At 46.2% G+C, this 21,218-nt stretch overlaps 1 protein-coding gene across 4 annotated transcripts in view; it reads right to left on the reverse strand.

Annotated features, from left to right (window-relative positions):
• PLXNA4 (plexin A4) overlaps nucleotides 1-21,218 on the reverse strand; it is a 573,332-nt gene that overhangs the window by 139,583 nt on the left and 412,531 nt on the right. For all 4 annotated transcript variants that reach the window (XM_073899215.1, XM_073899214.1, XM_025854986.2 and 1 more), the window contains one exon: nucleotides 16,343-16,474. In XM_073899215.1, the coding sequence (XP_073755316.1) occupies nucleotides 16,343-16,474 (132 nt within the window). The remainder of the gene's footprint in view (nucleotides 1-16,342; nucleotides 16,475-21,218) is intronic.

Genomic DNA, 21,218 nt, shown 5'->3' on the forward strand with positions numbered 1-21,218 from the left:
CTGAGGTGACCTCTTGAAAATGGTTCGCGATTCGCTTGTCCCAGAAAACCCTACAAAATCATGTAAATCAAGAGGTTCAAATCTTCATGTTCACTTTAAGAACACACGTGGAACTGCCCAGGCCATCAAGGGTATGCATATCAGAAAAGCCACCAAGTATCTGAAAGATGTCACTTTACAGAAGCAGTGTGTCCCATTCCGTCCCTACAATGGTGGAGTTGGTAGGTGTGCCCAGGCCAAACAAACAGTGGGGCTGGACACAGGGTCGGTGGCCCAAGAAGAGTGCTGAATTTTTACTGCAAATGCTTAAAAATGCAGAGTAATGCTGAACTTAAGGGTTTAGATGTTGATTCTCTGGTCATTGAGCACATCCAGGTGAACAAAGCCCCAAGATGCGGCGTAGAACGTACAGGGCTCATGGTCGAATTAACCCATACATGAGCTCTCCCTGCCACACTGAGATGATCCTTACTGAAAAAGAGCAGATTGTTCCTAAACCAGAAGAGGAGGTTGCACAGAAGGAAAAGATATCCCAGAGGAAACTGAAGAAACAAAAACCTATGGCCCAGGAGTAAATTCTGCAGAATAAATGCAAAAAAAAAAAAAAATGAAGTACACAGTCACACTGGAGGAATCACAGACAAATCCAGAGACTTCAGCTTACTCCGTCCCAGGCTTTGTTGCAGTGACTCTCCCTTTCCCGACCCTTTTCCTTGGCTCTCTGCCTGTCCTTAAGGGGTGCCTGCAGGAGGAATGCCCAGCAAGGAGGACTCTCACTAAATTTTCTCTAAGCCGTTTATTCTCGGACTGCATTTAAGCTAATAGGAAAGGCTTCATGGGAAATCTGGAGGCTTCTTGCCATGCTCATGCTTGCCCTTTGCCTCACTTCAATCTAGTTAGCCCTGTTGTTATTTTTTCTGTGGAATGGCATATATCCGTATCATTAATTCTACATATTTCTAGGGGAAAAGGGGATTGGGAGGAAGGAAAGACTGATTATTTATCAAGTAAAAGACATTTCTTCTCTCTCTGGACAGCCAGCTGGATTTTCTGAACTCATTTCTGCCCTGAAATGGGGCAGCCACTTCTGAAATGACTCCTCTGTATAGGGGTGGGCTCTGTTTTTATGGCCAGTGGGTAATAGCATTTCCTGATTTATGAACTGGCATCTGGGGTAGGGCTGGATGGATTCATCATGGGGAGAACAGCCATATGAATAATCCTGTCACATAAAATTATTGTTCTCATTTTGATTTTTAAAAAACGTCCCTTTGTGCAGTGGGGTTTAGGAGATTTTAGCGGGAAAGCTGGAGAAGGATGAGTTATTTGGCTCCCTTTCTCTATATAAGGTAAAAATGCACCAGTAGTCTCCAGAAACAGTGACTTGCTTAGAAGACAATTACCAAAATGGTTTAATTATTTGGGGGGACCCTTGGCACTTGGCTTAAAGTCAAAGCCAAGGTCTTCACCTGAGGAAAGATGTAGATGACCAACAAAGTAAATAGCTGCAGAACATGCTAAAAGAGTTTTCTTTCTTCTTTTTTTAAGATTTTGTTTTGAAGTAATCTCTACAACCAACATGGGGCTCAAACTCATAACCCCGAGATCAAGAGTTGCATGCTCTGCTGACTGAGCCAGCCAGGCGCCTCAAAAGAGTGATTTTCTATGCAGAAATATTTCTGTGGTACTCAGAACATACAATCTATTATAGAAGCATATTTTAAAGAATGGGTCCCTCACATAAATGGAATTTCTAAATCTTCTCCAGTATGCAAGATGTTGTATAGACACCATCTCTTTCCATAGTACCAGGCTCCAGAGGACAGAGAGAGACAGAAAGAGAGAGAGAGAGAGAGAGAGAGAAACAGGAGTTTCTTTCCTCATTTCACTAGCCTAGACAGGAGCAGTACCAGGAATCTGGGAGTGATAGCCAAGGGCCTAGGAGGCAGGAGTCTTCTGGTGGGTGTGTCCTTGGGGAGGGGGCCAGCTGAGGCTGTTGAGCTATCTCTAACCACTGTCTAACCATAGGGATTTCTGTTCATTCCTCTAATTTTTTTCTTTGTTTTCATGGCAGAATAAACTCCAAATTCCAGGGGTCAACTAAGCGCCTGCCACCAGCCCACACGAGGCCAAAAAAAAGCTTAGTGTCATCAGTCAATGCCAGCTAGTTAATAATGACCAGCCTCTTTGCTAATGGCCCGAGGAAGGGGTCCTTGGGCAGCAAAGGCTGTAGCAGAGAGACTTGCAGGCAGCTGCATGGGGAGAATGCTTTGCAAGAAGCATTTCTGCTGGCCACTTTCAAGGGCGTATCCACCCATGCCCAGCTCTTTAGGAAGGTAGTAATTAGTTTTATTCCCTTCAGTGCACATGGCAAAGGCAGCAGGATCTGGCATTTAGAGAACCATTGGAGTCTGCCCCTCTCATCTTGTCTTGACTCAGGTTTACATTTATAACTAAGAAATATCAGGACTGTAAGGTGGTTTAGGGGTTGTGTTCAGTTCCCACAGACAGAAAAGAAACTTCCAGAGTCAAGGCTTTAGACAAGGAGAGACCACTGCCAAGAAAGGCTAATAATGACTCAGTTGGTCCTGTACCACCCAGTGTCTCTTGCAAACTGCAGGTGGTGAACACAATCACTAAATAGTAAGCTCCTCGAGGGCATAGATGTCTTGTGCATCTTTGTATGTTCCCAGAATGGGGGCTATCCACAGAGCTGCAGGAACAAAGATTTCTAGGCCTACACAGTACATTACGGTCATCTGGACAGTGCTTCCCCACCGGTGTGTGGCGGCATGCTCTGATGCCGTGGATAGGCCATAGGTGTGCTCCCATGTTGGTCTTTTTAGCCCTTGGAGCAGCCAGGAAATTCCTGGGGAGGACAGCACTCCTGGTCCCCTCTGGTTGTGAGGGGACCTCTATCACCCCAGTGAGCTATAGAAATACATTCATTTCCAAGTGAATCTTAATGAAATAAGAGGTTAGAATGTATTGATGGCCCACAAATGGGAGAACTAAGACTCAGAAGTCCAGACCTTGTGAGTCAAGAACTTGATTCCAGGTAGCCTTACTCTGTGTCCAATGCTTTATCCACTACCCCACAGCTGCCACACTAAACTGTCAACAAATAACTGTGGAAGCCAAATTGTTGAAATTGAGAAATCACTTGAATAAAAACCAGCAGAAGGCCAGATGATGTCATTAGCACGGCTTGAAAGGTGAGTTGGATGCCCAAACTTATGTAAACTTATTGCCAGTACATGCAAGAGGTTATTCCTAAGACCAATGGCTTTCCCTTTGACCATGACTCATGGCAAGAGATGCTTTACATTGCAACCCAGGACACATACACATGCACATATATAGTTTCACAAATAGTACTTATCCTTACTGTGCTTGATGGACACCGTTCTGTTCAATTTTATTCTATTCCATTAAAAAAAATTCTGGTCATGACCCTTTAAATTGATTTCGTGACCCACTAAATTGATTTCTCGACCCACTAATGTGTCATGACCGGCAGTTTGAAAAACACAGGCCTGACCCCATTCCAGCTTTCTCTCCCTCCTCAGAGACCAGGAAAATGGAAGGTGAATGTGGAGAAGAGTAAGACAAGAGACAGATAAAAAATAAGGAGGAAGGTGAGAGGAATACCAAAAAAAAAAAAAAAAAAAAGGAGAAAGAGAGAATGGGACAAAGGAAGAATGAATGGAAAATGGGAGACATAATGAGCAAAGGCTAACTCCAGACTGACAGATTTATGCCTATTAAAACAGTTCTCAAGATCCACAGTCATTTTGGCCTTACTTATTACAAAAATATTCCCTGCCAGCTTGTAGGGATCAGGGCCATAGCCATGATCATGCTATCTGCTTGTCTAGAGATTGTCTTAACTGTCAGCACCACCTCAAATTCTTCACAGTTCCTCCCAGAGAGAATGTTCTGTCTGCTGCTCAGGGATCTGGGCTTTTGAAAAATCTCAGAGACGTTGGGTAAATTACTCAAAGATAAAGAAACTGACCATACTGTCTCCACACACACGGATGAACCAATGCACAATGGGCGCTATGGACTTCTGGGCTGGGTCTTAACAACAGACTCTTGGGTACAGAGGAGATAGTTGTAAAGGTGATAGGAAAGTGAAGATTGGAGATTGAATGAGATTAACTTATGAAGCTTCTGTAAATTTACATACTCTGATAGCCAGTGGGTGTCTAAAGAGTATTGATGATTGTACACCTCGTAGTAAAAACTTTTTGAGCATGCACCTAAAATACACATATTTGTTTATAAAGACTATATATGCTCTACTTATTAATATCATTGCATTATCAACTACACACAAAGTTAGGAAATAAAGACATGAGATAAAGATAAAATCACATTTTAATGTTTATTTTATTTTATTCATGAATCATACAAAACATTTTACAACCTCCAAGAAAATTATTATTAAAAATGGTGGGACTGATATGTTAGAATTGGCTTCGTCTCTGTTGAGCACTTAGTGATATGGGGTTCTGAGGTCAAGGGTTCAATTTATTCACTTTCATGGCTGTCAGGATGGAAAAAGACACCTCACATAGACACAGAAATGCCGAAAGAGCATTGTTGGCTCTACTGACTAAATCAAGATACTTCTCTTTGGTTTCATGCACAAATTATGTGAAGATTGTTGTTGAAATTCAGCTGGTAGATTTCCATCTTCTCTGATGTCAATCAGCTATTTTTTCAACTAATCGGAAGGTGCTGAATTTTTATATATTTCTTAAAAACGGGTCAGAACTCTCTGAAACTCTTCCTTTGGAAGATTTTTCGGCAAGTAGAAGATTCTGTTTCCAAGTTTTAAAAGTTTTTAGATAGAAATTTTTAAAGTGTCATACCTACTCATTATCAACAACAAAATCACGTAAAGATGAAAATATTTCCAAACTTTTTTTTTTCTTTCAAAATGGTCTTCCCGTGCTATAAATTCTTCCTAAAAGTGGTTACTTTCTAACTCTTTGTTAATGTATTACCTTTATACTGAGGGGGCAGATGCAGTGTTTAATTTTTTAAAGTTATCAGCAAAGTGACATACTTCTGACAGCTGCTTGCCAAACCTGAAAAAATCAGCAAATGTGGAACATTTTGGTTCTTTTAAAAGAAAAATGTTTAATTATGTTTCCATAACTAGCAAACCTCTGGGTTGTACAAAAAGTGTTCATGGTTACTCCCATCTCAAATTGTAAAGATTCTATTTCCAGGATTGCTTTTACAATATTGATATCTGTTGCACATAAACTGCAAACTTGTTATAATATATTGAAACTGAATCTGCCAGTAAGAACACCGGTATCACCACTGGGAGATATGGAGATCCCATGTACCTCCATGTCTTTCTGACACATGGATGCTTGACATACAGACCAAGGCAGGGAAACAGTATCTAGTATCGACTGTACATTAAATATGAGCAAAGCCTAATTTCTTGTTTTAATTTAAAAAAAAAAAAGAAGTTCTAAAGGTGTCTTCTGTTGTCCCATCGGATCATTCTTTGTACTTCTTAGCATCAAAGTGCACTTTAATACCACTACACTAGACAAGCAAAAAGGGCGCTCAATGTTTTAGAGTTTGTGGTTTTAGGTCTTTGCTGTTCTGGAGCAAAACAATGATAAATAAATACATTGCCTCCTCTAAATGATGTGAATTAGGGATATCGGGTTATCAACATTTATTTGTTAAAAATCAAGTAATAAATATTTACAAATAAACAATGGTCCCTCAATTAAGAACCATCTGAGCAGATGTAAAATGATAGGATACATTAATTCTGTTAATCCCAAATGTATAACTTTGAATGGTAACAGTAGGTAAGAGGCAGGATTTTAATAATTTTAATAAAATTGGTGGCTTTCAGAGAAGGACAATGATTAAGGTTGGGGCAAAGTTCAGAGCTGAAGAGGGGCCCAGGCACCTAGGATAGAGGAGGGAATTCAAGTGAGTGCCAGCAAGCCAGAGGTCAGTGAGCTGCAAGGGAGGAACAGGTGTAACCTTGAGACTCAAATCCAAAGAACCCTCCTTTTCCTGACTTCAGGAGAGTTGAGACGGAGAATTCAGCCTGTGCCTAGAGATGGACCAGCACAAAAGAAGAGAGACCAGGGTCAGGCTAGAGCCAGGGAGACCACCAGTGAGCAGGGAGAGGAAACCAGAAGAACTGGGAAAGATCAAAGCGAAGTCTTTTCCAGTGAAGGATCCATACTCCACCAACCGTTTTGGGTGCCCCTGATAAAGTGAATTCTGTGATCACATGGGCTGGGAGACACTATCTCCCACCCCCAGCTTGGAGACTTCTAATACTCATCAGCACACCAAATGTTCGAAGATACCTGCTTAACTCAGATTTCTCCAAATGTATTTGACCAAAGAAAACTTAAAAAAAAAAAAATGTCCTGCCAAATTTTGGTTCTGAGAATAAAATTTGGGGAATCCTGGACTAATTGATGCTTAAAGCCATAACGAGGCAAAGGGACAGGTGGGAGGCGTCGTTCACACGTCACGCTTCATGTGTGTATTGCTTGTGACCTGAGACACCCTCACCTTAATGAGAGTAGTATTTCTCTCCAAGCCTTGTGGACGAAAGTGGCCTCAGGGCAGTAGGACTTTCCCTTGAGGGGTCTCTCCTCTTACCCTGCAGGTAAACTCTGGTGTGAGCGGTGACTCCTGCCGGAGGCAGTATCTCGAGGAAGTGACCTGGGCACAGTCAACGACCACAGCTCCAGCCAAGAGGCCTTTGACACCCGTGGACTCAGGCTGTGGGGCGGCAGAGATTGGGAGGGGAGGTGTGGCCAACGGAGACCACCTGCTCTGCTCTCTGCCGCCCTGGCCACCCAGCACCAGGGGCCTGACATGCCTCGGAGGAGACGTAAGTGAGTTTACGAATGATGGGAGGAAAAATCAGATGGGTGAAATTTTTAAAAATAGAATGCAGACCCCATTCTACTAGACCAGCATACTGAAAACAATAAAGAGGAAAGCTAAGATTTATTGAGCCCTCATTTTGTGCCAGGGACTGCACTAGAAATTTTATGTACACTTTCTAATTTACTCATTGTAACCACCCAGGCAGTGGGCACTAGTAAGTGTTCCTGTTGAGAAACTGAAGGTACCCAGAGATTAAATAACTCGCCCAAGGTCCTACAGGTAGAAAGTGGCAGAGCTAGGACGAAAAAAAGGGCTGGTGTTTTCAGCTCCTGCTCTGAACCACCTTCAAGTCATCCAGCAGGGAACGAGATAAACTTCAGTGCCTGCTCGGAATCCTTTTTAAGGAGGACATCCCTTATTTCTATGCTTGCTCCTCCAGTCCTTCGCTGTTGTGCATAACTTCAAATAAATACCCAGATAGTCTCCCCCTCAACCATTATGCATTTCCTTGAAATGATGGCATTGTCTTTGAGTCACTTTCAGATTCCTGTCTCCATTGTCCATGCAAAATATCTGAAATGCACTTAAGGGACTTGGATCAGATATAATTTTGCCATTTGTAATTTTTCCTTTTATGCTTATATTGCATTTGGTGAAGTCATGTGGCATCACTAATGCCAACTAGTCATCTTGAACAATGGCACAAATTAACATGCATCTATTTACTTTTGAAAATGTCTCATCAATATTCCAACTGAGTACACAGTTCACTTAAGTATCCAATATTCCCAGCCTCTCTTTCTGCAGAACTCAAGCACTAGTCAATCAGTCTCACCGAGACTGAACCACTTCCATTCAGGTGCCGTCCCTAGAGGACAGGGGAGTGGGCTAGGATGGTGGGAGTCAACTTCCGTCCACACCCGCCCTAGGTAAGAGGAGATGGGAGCCGAGTGGTACCCGCAGAATTGAGAACCGTCTTGGGAAACACCCCAAGAGCTCTGGCCTCTAGACCAGAGTCCCTATGATACCCACTGAAATGCACAAGGAGACTGTGCTCTTCAGGCTGACATCCTCTCCTCCGCCCTACCCTCCCAGCACTAAAGGAGGGTGGATGTCCGGGGTAATCCTCATAGCAGGAACACTTTTGCTTCAATGCCCTGCAGGCTGAAGTCTGCTCCCAGCTCCAGGCTCCCGGAGGCTCCCAGAACAGCGTCTTCCTTCTGCTCTTTTCGATTCTGTGCAGTGCCTACACCTGTGCTGGGAGGGCATGCAGTGGGCACTTGCTAAAACACACATGGTGCAAGGAAGGACCTGGAAGGGCGCAGAGATGCAGTAGCCCCTGGCCCTGTTTGCCCAGCATGTTGGAGTCTCCCCACATGCTGCTAAGTGGAATATTACAGGTAGTTGTCTTTAAAATGGCACTTCGAGTGCCCCAATGGTCTCGGGACACAGGCACCGAATGGAGAGGAGATGTGACTGTCAGGGCAATTGCCGGAGATAGATGCTTAATGGAGCTCAAGATTAGGAGCTGCCAAGGCTTTTCCCTAATCACCTGCCCCTTGCATCTCCCAGTCCTTCCTCCTGCACCACCCCCTGCTGCCCTACATTTATATACTAGCTCTTCTGGTGTTCAGGGCAGAGCGCAGGGAAACCAGCCATTCCCTGTCTGCCCTAGGAGTCCTGATGGATGAGGAGCCAAAGCGAGTTCAGGTGCCTGGTCTGTGATAACCTCAAGTCCAGTGGGGCTCGACTTAAACTAAAATTCCTTCCCCCCAGCGGAAGTAGAGTACAGAGGAGAATCCACCCAGCCCCACAGAGGCTGGACAGCCCTATTGCCTGGGGTGGGGGGACGACGGGCTCCTAGCTCTTCAGTCTCCTGGAGGGCAGCACCAGCAGGTATAAAGGGAATGCTCGACCTTAGTGTCGTCCGAGGGGCTTCAAAATGGACAGGATGTGTGTGTGTGCCAGGCTATCCTGGAGAGCTGGTGCCCAGAGCTGAACTGGCCTTCAGCTACCAAATTGGTAATAATAATGATGATAATGACGGAGATAACTCCCACAACTTGCTGAAAGCCTACTACATGCTAGGCCCTTTACAAGTCTCACCTTTCATCCTAAAAGCCCCAAAAGGTGGTTATTATCATTTGCATTTTACACATGAAGAAACTGAAGCACAACCCGTGTGAGCAATTTGGTCCAGTGGCAGAGCTGGCGAGTGTGCAAAGGGCCTGGATGAAAACCCAAGTTCATGGCCTATTTGTGACCACCCTGTGGGCTCCCTCCTGCACACATTTCTGCCTTCCAGTCACCCCATCTGAGAAATGTCAGGCCACTGTCATTTTTCCTCTCGGGGAGGTGACTGGACTAAATCATATTCAGGTGTTCGAGACGTTATGCCTACATAAGTGACCACTTAGAAACATGCCTGTTGGAAAAGGAGGGGTCCCCTTGCCTATTCTCTCTAGGGGATGGGTTGACTGTGTCTGGGGCCCCATGTATCCTAAGAGGCTCTAGAATAGACGTTGCAGGCCCAACCTGTACCAGGCTGGAACTAAGGCAGAATAAGCCAAGGCACCTCCTCTCTGGGGCCGCGGGGTGGTTCTGAGTTCCTACAGTCACCCCCACGGCCCCATTCAGCCCTCACACTCAGTGAGCCCTTTTGCCTTCTTAGGCTCATTTTGAAGCCTAAGGAGTCAGGTGTACAACTTTCCTGCTGACAAGACCAGAAGATAAAGAGCAACTCTTGGCCCCACAGAGAGCTCCATGTCCCTCATGGGAAGATGGACTGCGGAAGACATAACAGGAGGATCGGAGTTGGATTCTAACTTGGCTCTCTGGCCAGCGTGCTGTGTGACACTGGGCAAGCACCATTCACTTTTCTGGGCTTTGGTTTGCTCCTCAGTCCTACAGGGAAAAGGCTGCAGGAGAGAAGTGGATGCAAGAAGCCTTGAGGGTTTTTCCAGTTCTGGGGTTTCATGATGCTAAGGGGAAGCCAGGCTCCCAGCACCTAGGGAACGTAGGAAGCTGGGGCAGGAAGTCATTTCCCCTGTCTGGGTCCCTCCGGTTCTGCGACAGTAAAATGGAGATGTTCTGCCTTTATGGAGAAGGAAATGAGAAGGGGGAGCATCTCAGTAAGGGCACACTGGAACCTTCCAGATTAGCTCCAGACAAATGGGAAGGGCTTCTGTCTGAGTGACACTGGGTGAAACACTGCAACAGCCTGCCTCCTTTCTTCAAGTGCCCAAGGTGGCTCCATTTCCTGTCACTCACTCTCAGGTCCCTGCTTCAAATTCCTTCTCCCAGGAGCTATCAGAACGGCCTGGGCTGGGTGCCGGGAGCAAATGTCCAAATGGGCTTGTCACAGTGTCAGCCATCCAGACACAAACGACAGCATACAGCTCTGTCCCCTGCAGGGGCGGGAAGAATGATGCCAGACAGCCGTGTCACTGCAAACGCACCTCTCGAGAGACCTGCCCTGGACCTGGCACCCAGAGAGTCAGAATTGTTCTTACAGGAGCCCAGTGGGGGCAGGAAACATCTCCACAGCTGCACCTTATGTGGGATGGGGGTCTGGAGATGCCCGAGATTGCCAGACTTCACATCGGCTGCCCTCAGAAGCCCCCTGGGAGGCAGGCTGGGGACGGGAGGCACACTGAGGCATGAGGAAGCAGTAATGGCCCCTCATCGCAAGGTGGTCCCAGCAGAGGCACCATGCAGTTCGGAGTTCCAGCCCCAAGCCACTGTCTTGGACCACAGTACCACCTTCCCTTTGAACCGAGCTTCCCCCATGCAAGTCTCAACATGGTAAAAATCCCAGTCACAAAGGGACCCTCTCACCAGTTTCGTCCCAACAGGCACACTCGACCAGCTCTGCTTCACAGCCCCGAGCACAGAGCTTGAAAAGAAACATGGAGAACAGGGAAGGGGATAGGTCAACAGGCCTCCATTCACCCCCTTTCACACCTATACCTCTCTCGGGAAGACTTCTCTGGCCACTGTTTAAAATGGCAACTCTTAGAGGGCACGTTCTGCGTGGAGCACTGGGTGTTATGCACAAACAATGAATCATGGAACACTACATCAAAAACTAATGATGTAATGTATGGTGATTAACATAACAATAAAAAATTTAAAGGAAGAAAAAAAATAAAAAAATAAAATGGCAACTCTTTTGCTTTGACTAGGTCTTCAGATCCCACTTACCCAGCTCCATTTCCTTTTGCCCTGAAACCTACTACGTGATTTATCCGGGATGTTGGTTGCTTCTTTGCTGTGTCCTCTTGTGAAAACCACAAGCCCCTAGAGTCAAGGTTTTTATCTGTTTCTTGACTGTTGTGTCCCCAGTGTCTAGGCTAGCGCCTGGCACCTGGTAGATGCTTAGTGGATATTTGTTGAGTGAATGAATGAATCAGGCCTAGGTAGTATGTTACAAAGCAAGATGGCCCTCGCTACTTGACCACTGGATTATGCGGATGGAGCCAAGTAGAGCTGCCCCAGTTGGCTCTGCCTTCCGAGTAACTCCAAGTGCAGGTGGACCCACCTCCAGACCTACCTCCTCAGCTCCCACAGGCATCTTGTCCCAGATCACAGCTAGGACCTGAGTGTCACCGGCTCATGTGAGTGTCCCCTGGAAGCAGATGCACTGTCAACAGGAGTCAGTAAAACAAAGAAGCCATGAAGGATGGCTTTGGCCCAGATACAACGCAAGGGCATCTCCAAAGCAGAAACATGTGTTTGAGGCCGCTGGCTTTCAGGCAGGCGAGGGCTGCTGTGTGAGATGGCTGAGTGGCTGAATCTGCCACTTGCTCTGGGGCCTATCGGAGAGACTTGCCTTGTATGGGGGACAGCTGCTTCTTCCCCGGTGGGGGGCTGCTCCAGGGCCCCTGAGGACAGACCAGATCTGCCACCTCACCTCCTCATTCATCTGCCTCGCTGACATTTTTTCTCACTTCCCTCCTATTGCTTTGGCAGGTTTTTATCACAGCAGCTTCAGTGTGTATAGACATTCCCTCGGGAGCACCAGAGTCCTAGTAAATACACACCATATACATACACACAGATATGTACGACGCAGGATGGAGGCTGATGGGAGACATACAGGCAGCGGCAGACACAGGAGGAGGTGTGCATGTGTGTGCATGCACACACACGAACACACACACATGTGCACGCACACACACATCCCACACAGATGCCCAGCAGTACCCTCACTCTGACACACCAAGGAGAAGCATATATGGAGAGTGAAAGCCTCGCTGGGTGAGACAGGAAGAGGAACTCACATATTCCTAATAGCAGAAATAATATTCTGGCTTGGAATTATCCAATTTGCAAATAATCGTAATAGGTTGGAGGTTCCCTCACTTCTAGATGCTGAGCCAAGCTCTTTCTACAGACATTATCTCATTTGGTCTTCATCAGGGAAAGCAATGCCATTTACTACATTCCCATTTCACAGATCGCAAACTGAGGTGTGGCCTCTCCCAGTGCATCACCTACCACCTTCCATTCCCTGTTCCAAGGCACCAAGTCATGCTCGCACCCCATGGCCTCTGAGCTAGCCGTTGCTTCTGCCTGGTTGAGGATTTCTTCCCAAGTTTCCTCCTGCCACTTGACTTTATCCTTCTCTCTGCTCAAAAGTTCCCTTCTTGGGAGGCTTCCTCTGACAACCTTCCTGAAAAGAGCATTCCCCACCATGTTCCTAACCACCACTTTATTCCCACTGAGTCTGTGAAATCTCTCATTGTATTTGCATCGCCTGACATGCAGCATTCATTCGTTTACTCACTCATGGTCTGTCTCTACCTAAAATATAAGCATTATCGGGGCAGAGGTCTTGTTATCTTGTTCCCCACTGAATCTCTAGTATCTAGAAAGTGGCTGACTCACAGTAGGTGCTCGATATTTGTTGGTATTGAATGAATAAATGAAGTCCTGAGAGGGTTAGTAACTTGACTATGGTCACAGAGCCAGGAAATATATAGCATTCGTGTGCCTACACACGTGCACACACGCACACACACACGTGCACGCACACAACGTACACACACACGCGTGCACACACCACTCCATTCTCTGCCTCTACTTGTTATACCATCCTTACCTTTTCTGACCCCCCAATCTGGCTCCCCTGACAACCAACAACCCCCCCCTTCTTTAGGGGATTTCCAAAAGTCACCAAATTAACATAAATTCAGTGGTGGTTGAAAGGGGCTTATTATGAATAATGAGACACCCATTTTACTTTTATGGCTCCTGAAGATTTCAGGAACTGAGGACAAGAGACCAAATATTATAACAAAAGATTTTCCCATTGCTCTCATCACTCAGGAAATTCCAAGGGTTCTGGTAGCTCAGTGCCAGAAATGGGGATGAAGACCAAATATATGTTCTTATTATAAGCCACAATATCATAATTAGGTATATTATGTATGACTAGCACATCGGATCTATAATAGTACTATTTAAGAGATGGTTAAAGTAGGCTATTTAGGTTTAAGCAGTATGTTTACTTAAATAAAAACACAAAAGCAAGAAATAGTTCAGGACAGGTTGAAGTTATGGCGGTAATAAACGGATGACCGACGTTTGGGGGATACTTCCTTTGTCTGAAGTGTAGTCTTGTAATTATATATGTACGTTTAAACTTGGGAATTAAGATAAGCAGGAGATAATATGTATCAGTCCCTCTTTTCCAATTCTGGGTCAGTGATGACAGTGGGGATTCAATCAATAATTCATTCATTCATTCATCAAATAATTATCAAAGGCCCGTTAGGTGAGATTTAGACAGACAAAGAAGACATAGGGCTGCCCTCAAGCTGCTGACAGTCTGGCAAGAGAGAAAGACAGCCTGGGGTGAGAAAAGCTACCAGAGAGGTGTCTAAGCAGAGGTCAGCCATTGCTCATTGCAGGATGGGATGGCACAGCTCAGTTTTGAAGGACAAGGCAAAATTAGCCAGACGAGAAAGGGAAGTGTCCTCCGGGTAGAGCAGACATCATTGCTGAGCATATACAGACTGACCTGTAGACTCAGCCTTGCAAAGTGCTCGGACACAGCATGGCTGACACCAACCTACCAGCTGACAGAGGCCGGAATATCCCTAGTATATTTACCAAGCTGCTCTTGCCCCCAGCTCTACTTGGTATGCTCAGTCAACAAAGCAGCCTGTGGGGTCTTGATCTGCTTTCCACTGGGACTAAGTCCCTGCTCCCAGCCCACCTCAGAGGGGACAGGCAGAACAATCCAGGCTCTGTCAGCAAGGTCCTCTGGGGAGTTCAGGCCTGAACTCCAAAGCTCCATACCTGATAGGTCACCCATAATCTTGATGCCACCACCTGCCTGACTTCACACACGACCAATGCCCAGACACTCCTGTCACAATGTCATAAGAATACGAGACTCCATTTACCAAGCCCTCACTCCGTGCCAGGCTTGGTTCATGCCTGTTACATGTGCTATGTTGTTTGATCCTTGGGACACTATGGGATGTTATTATTACTTCCATGCACCGGTTGAGAACCTTAAGTCTTAAAGAGGTTAAGGAACCTACTTGAGATCCTACTTAGTAAATAGTGGAGCTAAGGTTCATGCGCAGATATCCTGACACCAAAGCCTGTGCACTTAACCGTTGTGCTGTACTACCGCTCCTCACAAAGAATGTGCAAACCCACTGGATACCAGTGTTGGGCCAGCTGTCAGGGGCCTTGGGATTTTATTTTGATGACAGGCCGCCCTCCATCTCAGTGAGGAGCAGTCCCAGAAGGGATGAATGCCCTGGTCCCATCCGTTCCCGCCTTCCTTTCTTTTCCAACAACCCAGAGCTCCCAGCGTACCTCATTCTCCAAGCCTGAGTGGGTACTGCCTACTGACGGCTCTCAGGCAAGCAGAATGCAAGAACAAGGAACCCAGAATCCCAACTCAGTTATCAGAGGGGGCTCCACACAGCTTATATTTTCCATCTTCGGAAGTTCTTAGAGAAAGTTCCAGGTTGAGAGAGATCTTGGCTTTCAGGTATGGTAAGAAATTAAAATACATAATGCCTTGTGGAGGTACTGGGTCTTCTCCTCCAAAGGAGTCTAAGGAAAGCTGCTTCTCCTCAGTGTTTGGGGCCTCAAAGGTAGGCAGGGAGTGTGGGCTCCATTGAAAAAGAGCAAGGAATGAAAGCAAAGGAACAGCCTCATACCCTGTCCTTGCTCCTGGGGTCAAATGTTCCTCTGTCGGCCCCACATCAGGCAATCCCCAAGCCAGGGCAGCCTCAATGAAGGTACCACAATGGGTCCCAGTGTGGCTGCGTGGGGAGTCCCACACCCAGAGAAGATGTCATCAGGCTCTTGGGGAGGGTGGAGCCGCTGTGGCTGCCAAGACATAATGCACAAAGCCTTGTGGGTGGCATAATGTGGCATTCATCTCCTTCACTCTGCAGAGAGGGGACAGGCAGAACAATCCAGGCTCTGTCAGCAAGGTCCTCTGGGGAGTTCAGGGCTCGCTAATGAAGATAAATAAGAGATGGGATCTGCCCCTCATGGCGGCTGCCTTTGTCACATACATATTCATGGACTGGAGGGACAGCTCCTGGGAATGACCCATCCCACACAGAGATGAGAGAGACAAGGTAGGACAGTGCTGGTCTACTCTTGAGGTGGGTGTGTCTTGTGGGGGTGAAACACACTGGGCTGTGAATTAGGGCACTCCAGACATACTCTTAAATGTATGGAATTTTCAAGATGATATGTATACCTTTGCCTGCTGTAGACACATGAGTCCTGGTATAAGCCAAGGACCCTTGAAGAACTTAGTTAGTACTCAGCTGAATTCCAGAAACAAGCCCAACTTTGCTACTTCCTACTCAGTATCAGTTAACAGTAATCCCTGTACCCTATTGTTCTGCCTGGCTTGGCCTCATGGAATTTGCTGGAACTTCACGCTAGAGGTCTAGGTACATACAAAGGCTCAGAACACACGTGTATCATCTTACTTCACACACAGAGACCCTGTTTTTTGACTCTCCATCCATTTGACTATTCTATGATGTTCCCTCAACTAAGATATTTGGGCAACAAATCCTTGCCCGCCATAGACCTCCAGGGTCCAAGAAGGTGACCTCGATAGGAGATTATACTCTGTGTAGGGAAATACGGACAAACAACTTGGGCATTTGTACCATGTTTCTTCAAAAGAGAGTAAATGTTGGCTCTGAATCTATATTCACCCATCACTTTGAAGTTAGTGGATTTGTTCTAGACGCCCAGGTGTTTTGATATTTTATTCCCCGTTTCAGCACACTCGGCCTCAGTCCCCAGGCAGTATAACCAAAAAGATACATGCTGAGCCAAATAAATCAATTGGCTTCTTTGCAGCTGGCCTCCTGTAGGTTTCTACTGGGCCACAGGCTAGTACTTAGCTGCAAGACAGATGTCTAAGAGAGCCCAAAAGCCTTACCTGCCTTTCTGACATGATGTAGAGTTGCTCGTGGTCCTTGGAGAAGGCCATATCCCGGAGGACTGGGCCAGGCTCTACCACCTGCACCGTCTCATACTGGAGGGCATTGCCCCTGGGCCCATCCACCCGGATCTGTGGAGAAGAGAGAGAGGAGAGATGGCATGCGTTCAGATCCTATATTGCCCGCAGTCCAGCTTCAGCCCAGAGACCCTCCCAACAGCTAAGGGAGAGGCACTGAGCTTTGCCTCTGAGATGCCGAGGCCAGGCCCCGAATAGAAGCCCCACTCCCCCCATGGGCCTCCTGCTGGGAAAGGCAAAGAGAAGGGAAGGCAGGAGACCAAACCAGGCCCCACAAAGCACCTGGCCTTATCCTCTCTGGTTCCCTCTGCCTCAGGCTTAAGTCTTCGAGGCCTGGCTTGGACATCTTTGGAGAAGAGGATGGGGCTGGTATTGGGGAGCGGGGGCTAGGGATTGGGTGAACAGTGGGTAACTGAAGCTGCCTCAGATCAGAGTATCATCATGTAACAGAAAGGCAATATTATTTGCTAGATTTGTTCTCAGAAAATAAGTGGGTGTGAGGATGCAGGCTGATTCTTTGAAATGGCTACCCAGTTATCATTGCCACACCTTTGAGGGGAATCAGGCAAGGAGCCAACCTCAGAAGTTTCACACTGAGTGGGCTCATTCTGGCCATTAACTACGGGCTTCTGCTTTAGGCTTAGGAGTAGATGTAGGTCTTGAGACCTCCTAGAGGTTCTATTCATGTCCCCAGGGAAGGGGATATGAACATTCCAGGAAAATGTGCATTGGGCATGAGTCATCTCCAAACTTCCGAGAACACTTAACATAGTAGATCACCCCTGGGCCATTCTCAGGCCTCCCTAGAAATGTTTGGACAATGTGGAGACAACCAGGAGAGACTTTTGCCCACACCTCCCACAGTGGAGGACAAATCTAGAAAGACGGGGGCTTCTCAATGCCACATGGTGCTCATCTGACCCGGGGTGCTGGCCCAGGTCTCTAGAATCAGAGTCATTACAAGTCTGGGCTCATAAATTCAACACAATCGCTGCCCAGTACGAATAATGCCACCCACCTAAGTTGGGACCAAACATCTGGAGGGAGACAGGGAGATGCCTCTGTAGCTAGGAGATCACCAAACTTGATTAGATGCCATTTGTATAAGACTCTGTAAGGTACCCACCATGTAATTTTAGAGATTTCAGTAACAAAACTAAAGAAAAAAATTATATTCCATATATTCCCATTATGGACTCTTACTTTTAATTTTTAATATTTAATTTGTAACTTCTCATGAGCTCAAGGAGAAGAGAAGTTATTCAGAGCAAATAAATTACAGAATGGACACCACATTAATGCCAACTGATGACATCAGATCATCTGAAAGTCTGCTGCCCCTCATTTCTGTTGAATTCACTGAACTCTGACACTAGTTTATTTTGTGGTTTATGTGTTTGCTTTTAGGCTTGTTCCAGGCTCTATTTGTTTGTTTTCCTCTTAAGCACGATTTTTAAGCCCTCCCTAGACGTCAGGCACTAAGAAATGGTTTTACACGCAATTCCTTATTGGTGTAATCCTCTCAATCCTGTGGGCTTAGTGGTCATTTGTCCTGACTTCCATGGCCTCTCCAGCATCCATTCCACCCTCTCTCACCTAGGGGCAAGACTGGATGCACCCCCCTGCTTCCCCAGGGGCAGGGGGTGCTTTCCGATGGGCGCGAGCAAATCAGTTTAATTTCATTCTGTTGCCACAGTGATTGAAGAAAACAGGCCCAAGCCAATCAACATATGCACTCAGAGCAAAGCAGGGACAGACAGTGTTTTGTGATCAGGAAGAGAGAATTTCTCCTCACCCTCAACATATCAAAGAAACAGCCGGTTCCAAGAGCTATTGGCAGCCCTCTTGTCATAAAGAGGGGAACTGAAGCCAGGAAAGGTTTAGGTACAGAGATGGGAAAAAATTGGTCTTTGGTGATGTCCCTGAGTCACTGAATCAAAATGACCCCAAAGCCTGCCCTCTGTCAGGACTTTCTAGTTACTCATGTTATTTCCTTATGGCTAAAAGAATAAAAAGGCTTTTTTGCAACATCAAAAGTCCTAACTGCTATACAGATACAAACGATGAGAAAAATGAGACAGAGGTGCACTAAACAATTAGCCTGAGCTATAAAATCTGGGGACAGAATTAGAATCCAGTTCGACTCTGAAGTCCACACTTTTCCTGCCACCCCATTACATGAGATCTTGTTCCTTGGTGGGTTTCACGTTCATTCGCTGGGGCGTGCCACCTAAATAAAGGCAGGGGGCTGAGGTCGGGGTCTGTCTCTGGTCTATACGATGCCAGAGGCTTTTGCCAGTCATTCCTGATTTTGATGCTGAAATACTCAAGCTTGACACATATTTATTTTAAAAATGAAGAAATAAATGAATGCAGCTGAAAGTCCTTTTTGCTGATTTCTCATGAAGCTCATGAAAACAAACAAACCAACAAACAAAACTGATAAAGGAATAGAAAGAGAATACTTTTAGCTCTGAAAATCAAAATGCCTCAGAAGCCAATAGCCCTCCTGTTTCTGTGCCCACCCCCATGCCAGCAGATGTCCATCCTGGCCAGGGCCTTCCTTCATCTGAATGAAATGAGAGATCATGCAAAACCAATTGGGATTACCACCCAAGTCTGACCGTGTGGTGATGGCCTTGGCCCCCAGCCCAGGCAGGCTTCATCCCCAGCTGTGAGTCACCTCTGGAGCAGGAACACATGAGTGACAAGAGTGATACTGAACACCCTGGCTGGTCTCCAAGCCCCCTCAGGCTGCCGGCAGGAACAGGCTCCCCTAGGGACTGCTGGTGGATATGCATCCCACGCAGTGCCTGTGGTCTGATCCCCAAGGGAAATTGGATTCAGTGCCTGATCAATCTCCTTTATCATTGGGCCCCAGCTCCCTGCTCTTTAGCACAAGGTGATGTGCTGGATGTCAGTGGACATCAGAGGAAACCAGGTGAGCGGGGGGGGTGGGGGCAGGGAACACCTAGGGCACATTTTCATGGGCCTTCCCCAGGGAGGCGGGATAGGGTTATGGTACCCCTTTCCACTCTCTGCCTGGATGGGAAATCAGTCACTGGAAAGGCAGGCAGGCTTCCCTCTCCCCATACCCCTCCCCAATCCATGACTTATTTCAGAAAACAGAAAGGAAAGCATCCATTCACCCACCTGCTGAAAGAATCTCACACAGAACTTGGATAAAAGGAGCTTGTGGTAGGATTGGCTGAATGATGGACGTTCATAAAATTTAGGTAGGACAGTCCAGCTGCTGGGTCCTTTGGCCTCACGTAAGCGATAGCAACGAGAACTGCCAATAACTGAGTGGGTACTGTGTGTCAGGTCTCGTGCAGGCATTCTACACATACTAACTTCTCATGTAAACCACCTAACTCTGCGAAGTAAGCATCAATATAACTTGCTCATGGTCACACATCTAGCGAATGGCATGGCCTTGATCCTTACCAAAGTCTGACTGATTCTGTCCATGCCTCCGCGTGTTTACATACTACACCAGCACATGTTGAACCAGGTTCTTTTGGTCGTAGAAACCTGCATCCCTTCAAGAAGTGCAAGTAGTTGACGTTAAGCAAACATCACCCTAGTAGTGTGGGAGGAACCGCGCCTGTGCCTACTACAGTTCTTGTGGGAGAGAATCATGCATATGAATGAAGATGATGCTGGTGTAAATTTTCAAATAACGATCCCTTATATTTTTGTTTGTTACCTTGCACAGCATTCTTTTTTTGTTGTTGTTAACATATAATGTATTATTTGTTTCAGGGGTACAGGTCTGTGATTCATCAGTCTTACACAATTCATGTGCTCACCATAGCACCTACCCTCCCCAATGTCCATTACCCAGCCACCCCATCCCTCCCACCGCCCTCCACTCCAGCAACCCTCAGTTTGTTTCCCGAGATTAAGAGTCTCTTCTGGTTTGTCTCCTTCTCTGGTTTCATCTTGTTTCATTTTTCCCTCCCTTCCCCTATGATCCTCTGTCTTGTTTCTCAAATTCCTCTTATCAGTGCGACCATATGATAATTGTCTTTCTCTGATTGACTTATTTCACTTAGCATAATACCCTCTAGTTCTATCCATGTCGTTGCAAATGGCAAGATTTCATTCTTTTGATGGCTGCATAATATCCCATTGTATATATATACCACATCTTCTTTATCCATTCATCTGTTGATGGACATCTAGGCTCTTTCCATAGTTTGGCTATTGTGGACATTGCTGCTATAAACATTGGGGTGCATGTGCCCCTTCGGATCACTACATTTGTATCTTTGGGGTAAATCCCCAGTAGTGCAATTGCTGGGTCGTAGGGTAGCTCTATTTTCAACTTTTTGAGGAACCTCCATACTGTTTTCCAGAGTGGTTGCACCAGCTTGCATTCCCACCAACAGTGTAGGAGGGTTCCCCTTGCTCCGCATCCCCGCCAACATCTGTCGTTTCCTGACTTGTTGATTTTAGCCATTCTGACTGGTGTGAGGTGGTACCTCATTGAGGTTTTGATCTCTATTTCCCAGATGCCGAGTGATGTTGAGCACTTTTTCATGTGTCTGTTGGCCATTTGGATGCCTTCTTTGCAGAAATGTCTGAAAATGTCTTCTGCCCATTTCTCAATTGGATTATTTGTTCTTTGGGTGGTGAGTTTGATAAGTTCTTTATAGATTTCGGATACTAGCCCTTTATCTGATATGTCATTTGCAAATATCTCCTCCCATTCTATCGGTTGTCTTTCGGTTTTGTGGACTGTTTCCTTTGCTGCTTGCACAGCATTCTTAAATAACATCGTCTCATCGGATGG

Source organism: Callorhinus ursinus, unplaced genomic scaffold (assembly GCF_003265705.2).
Source record: "Callorhinus ursinus isolate GAN/ISIS: 27379988/994484 unplaced genomic scaffold, GSC_fseal_2.0 scaffold12, whole genome shotgun sequence".
NCBI classification, from domain to species: domain Eukaryota; kingdom Metazoa; phylum Chordata; class Mammalia; order Carnivora; family Otariidae; genus Callorhinus; species Callorhinus ursinus.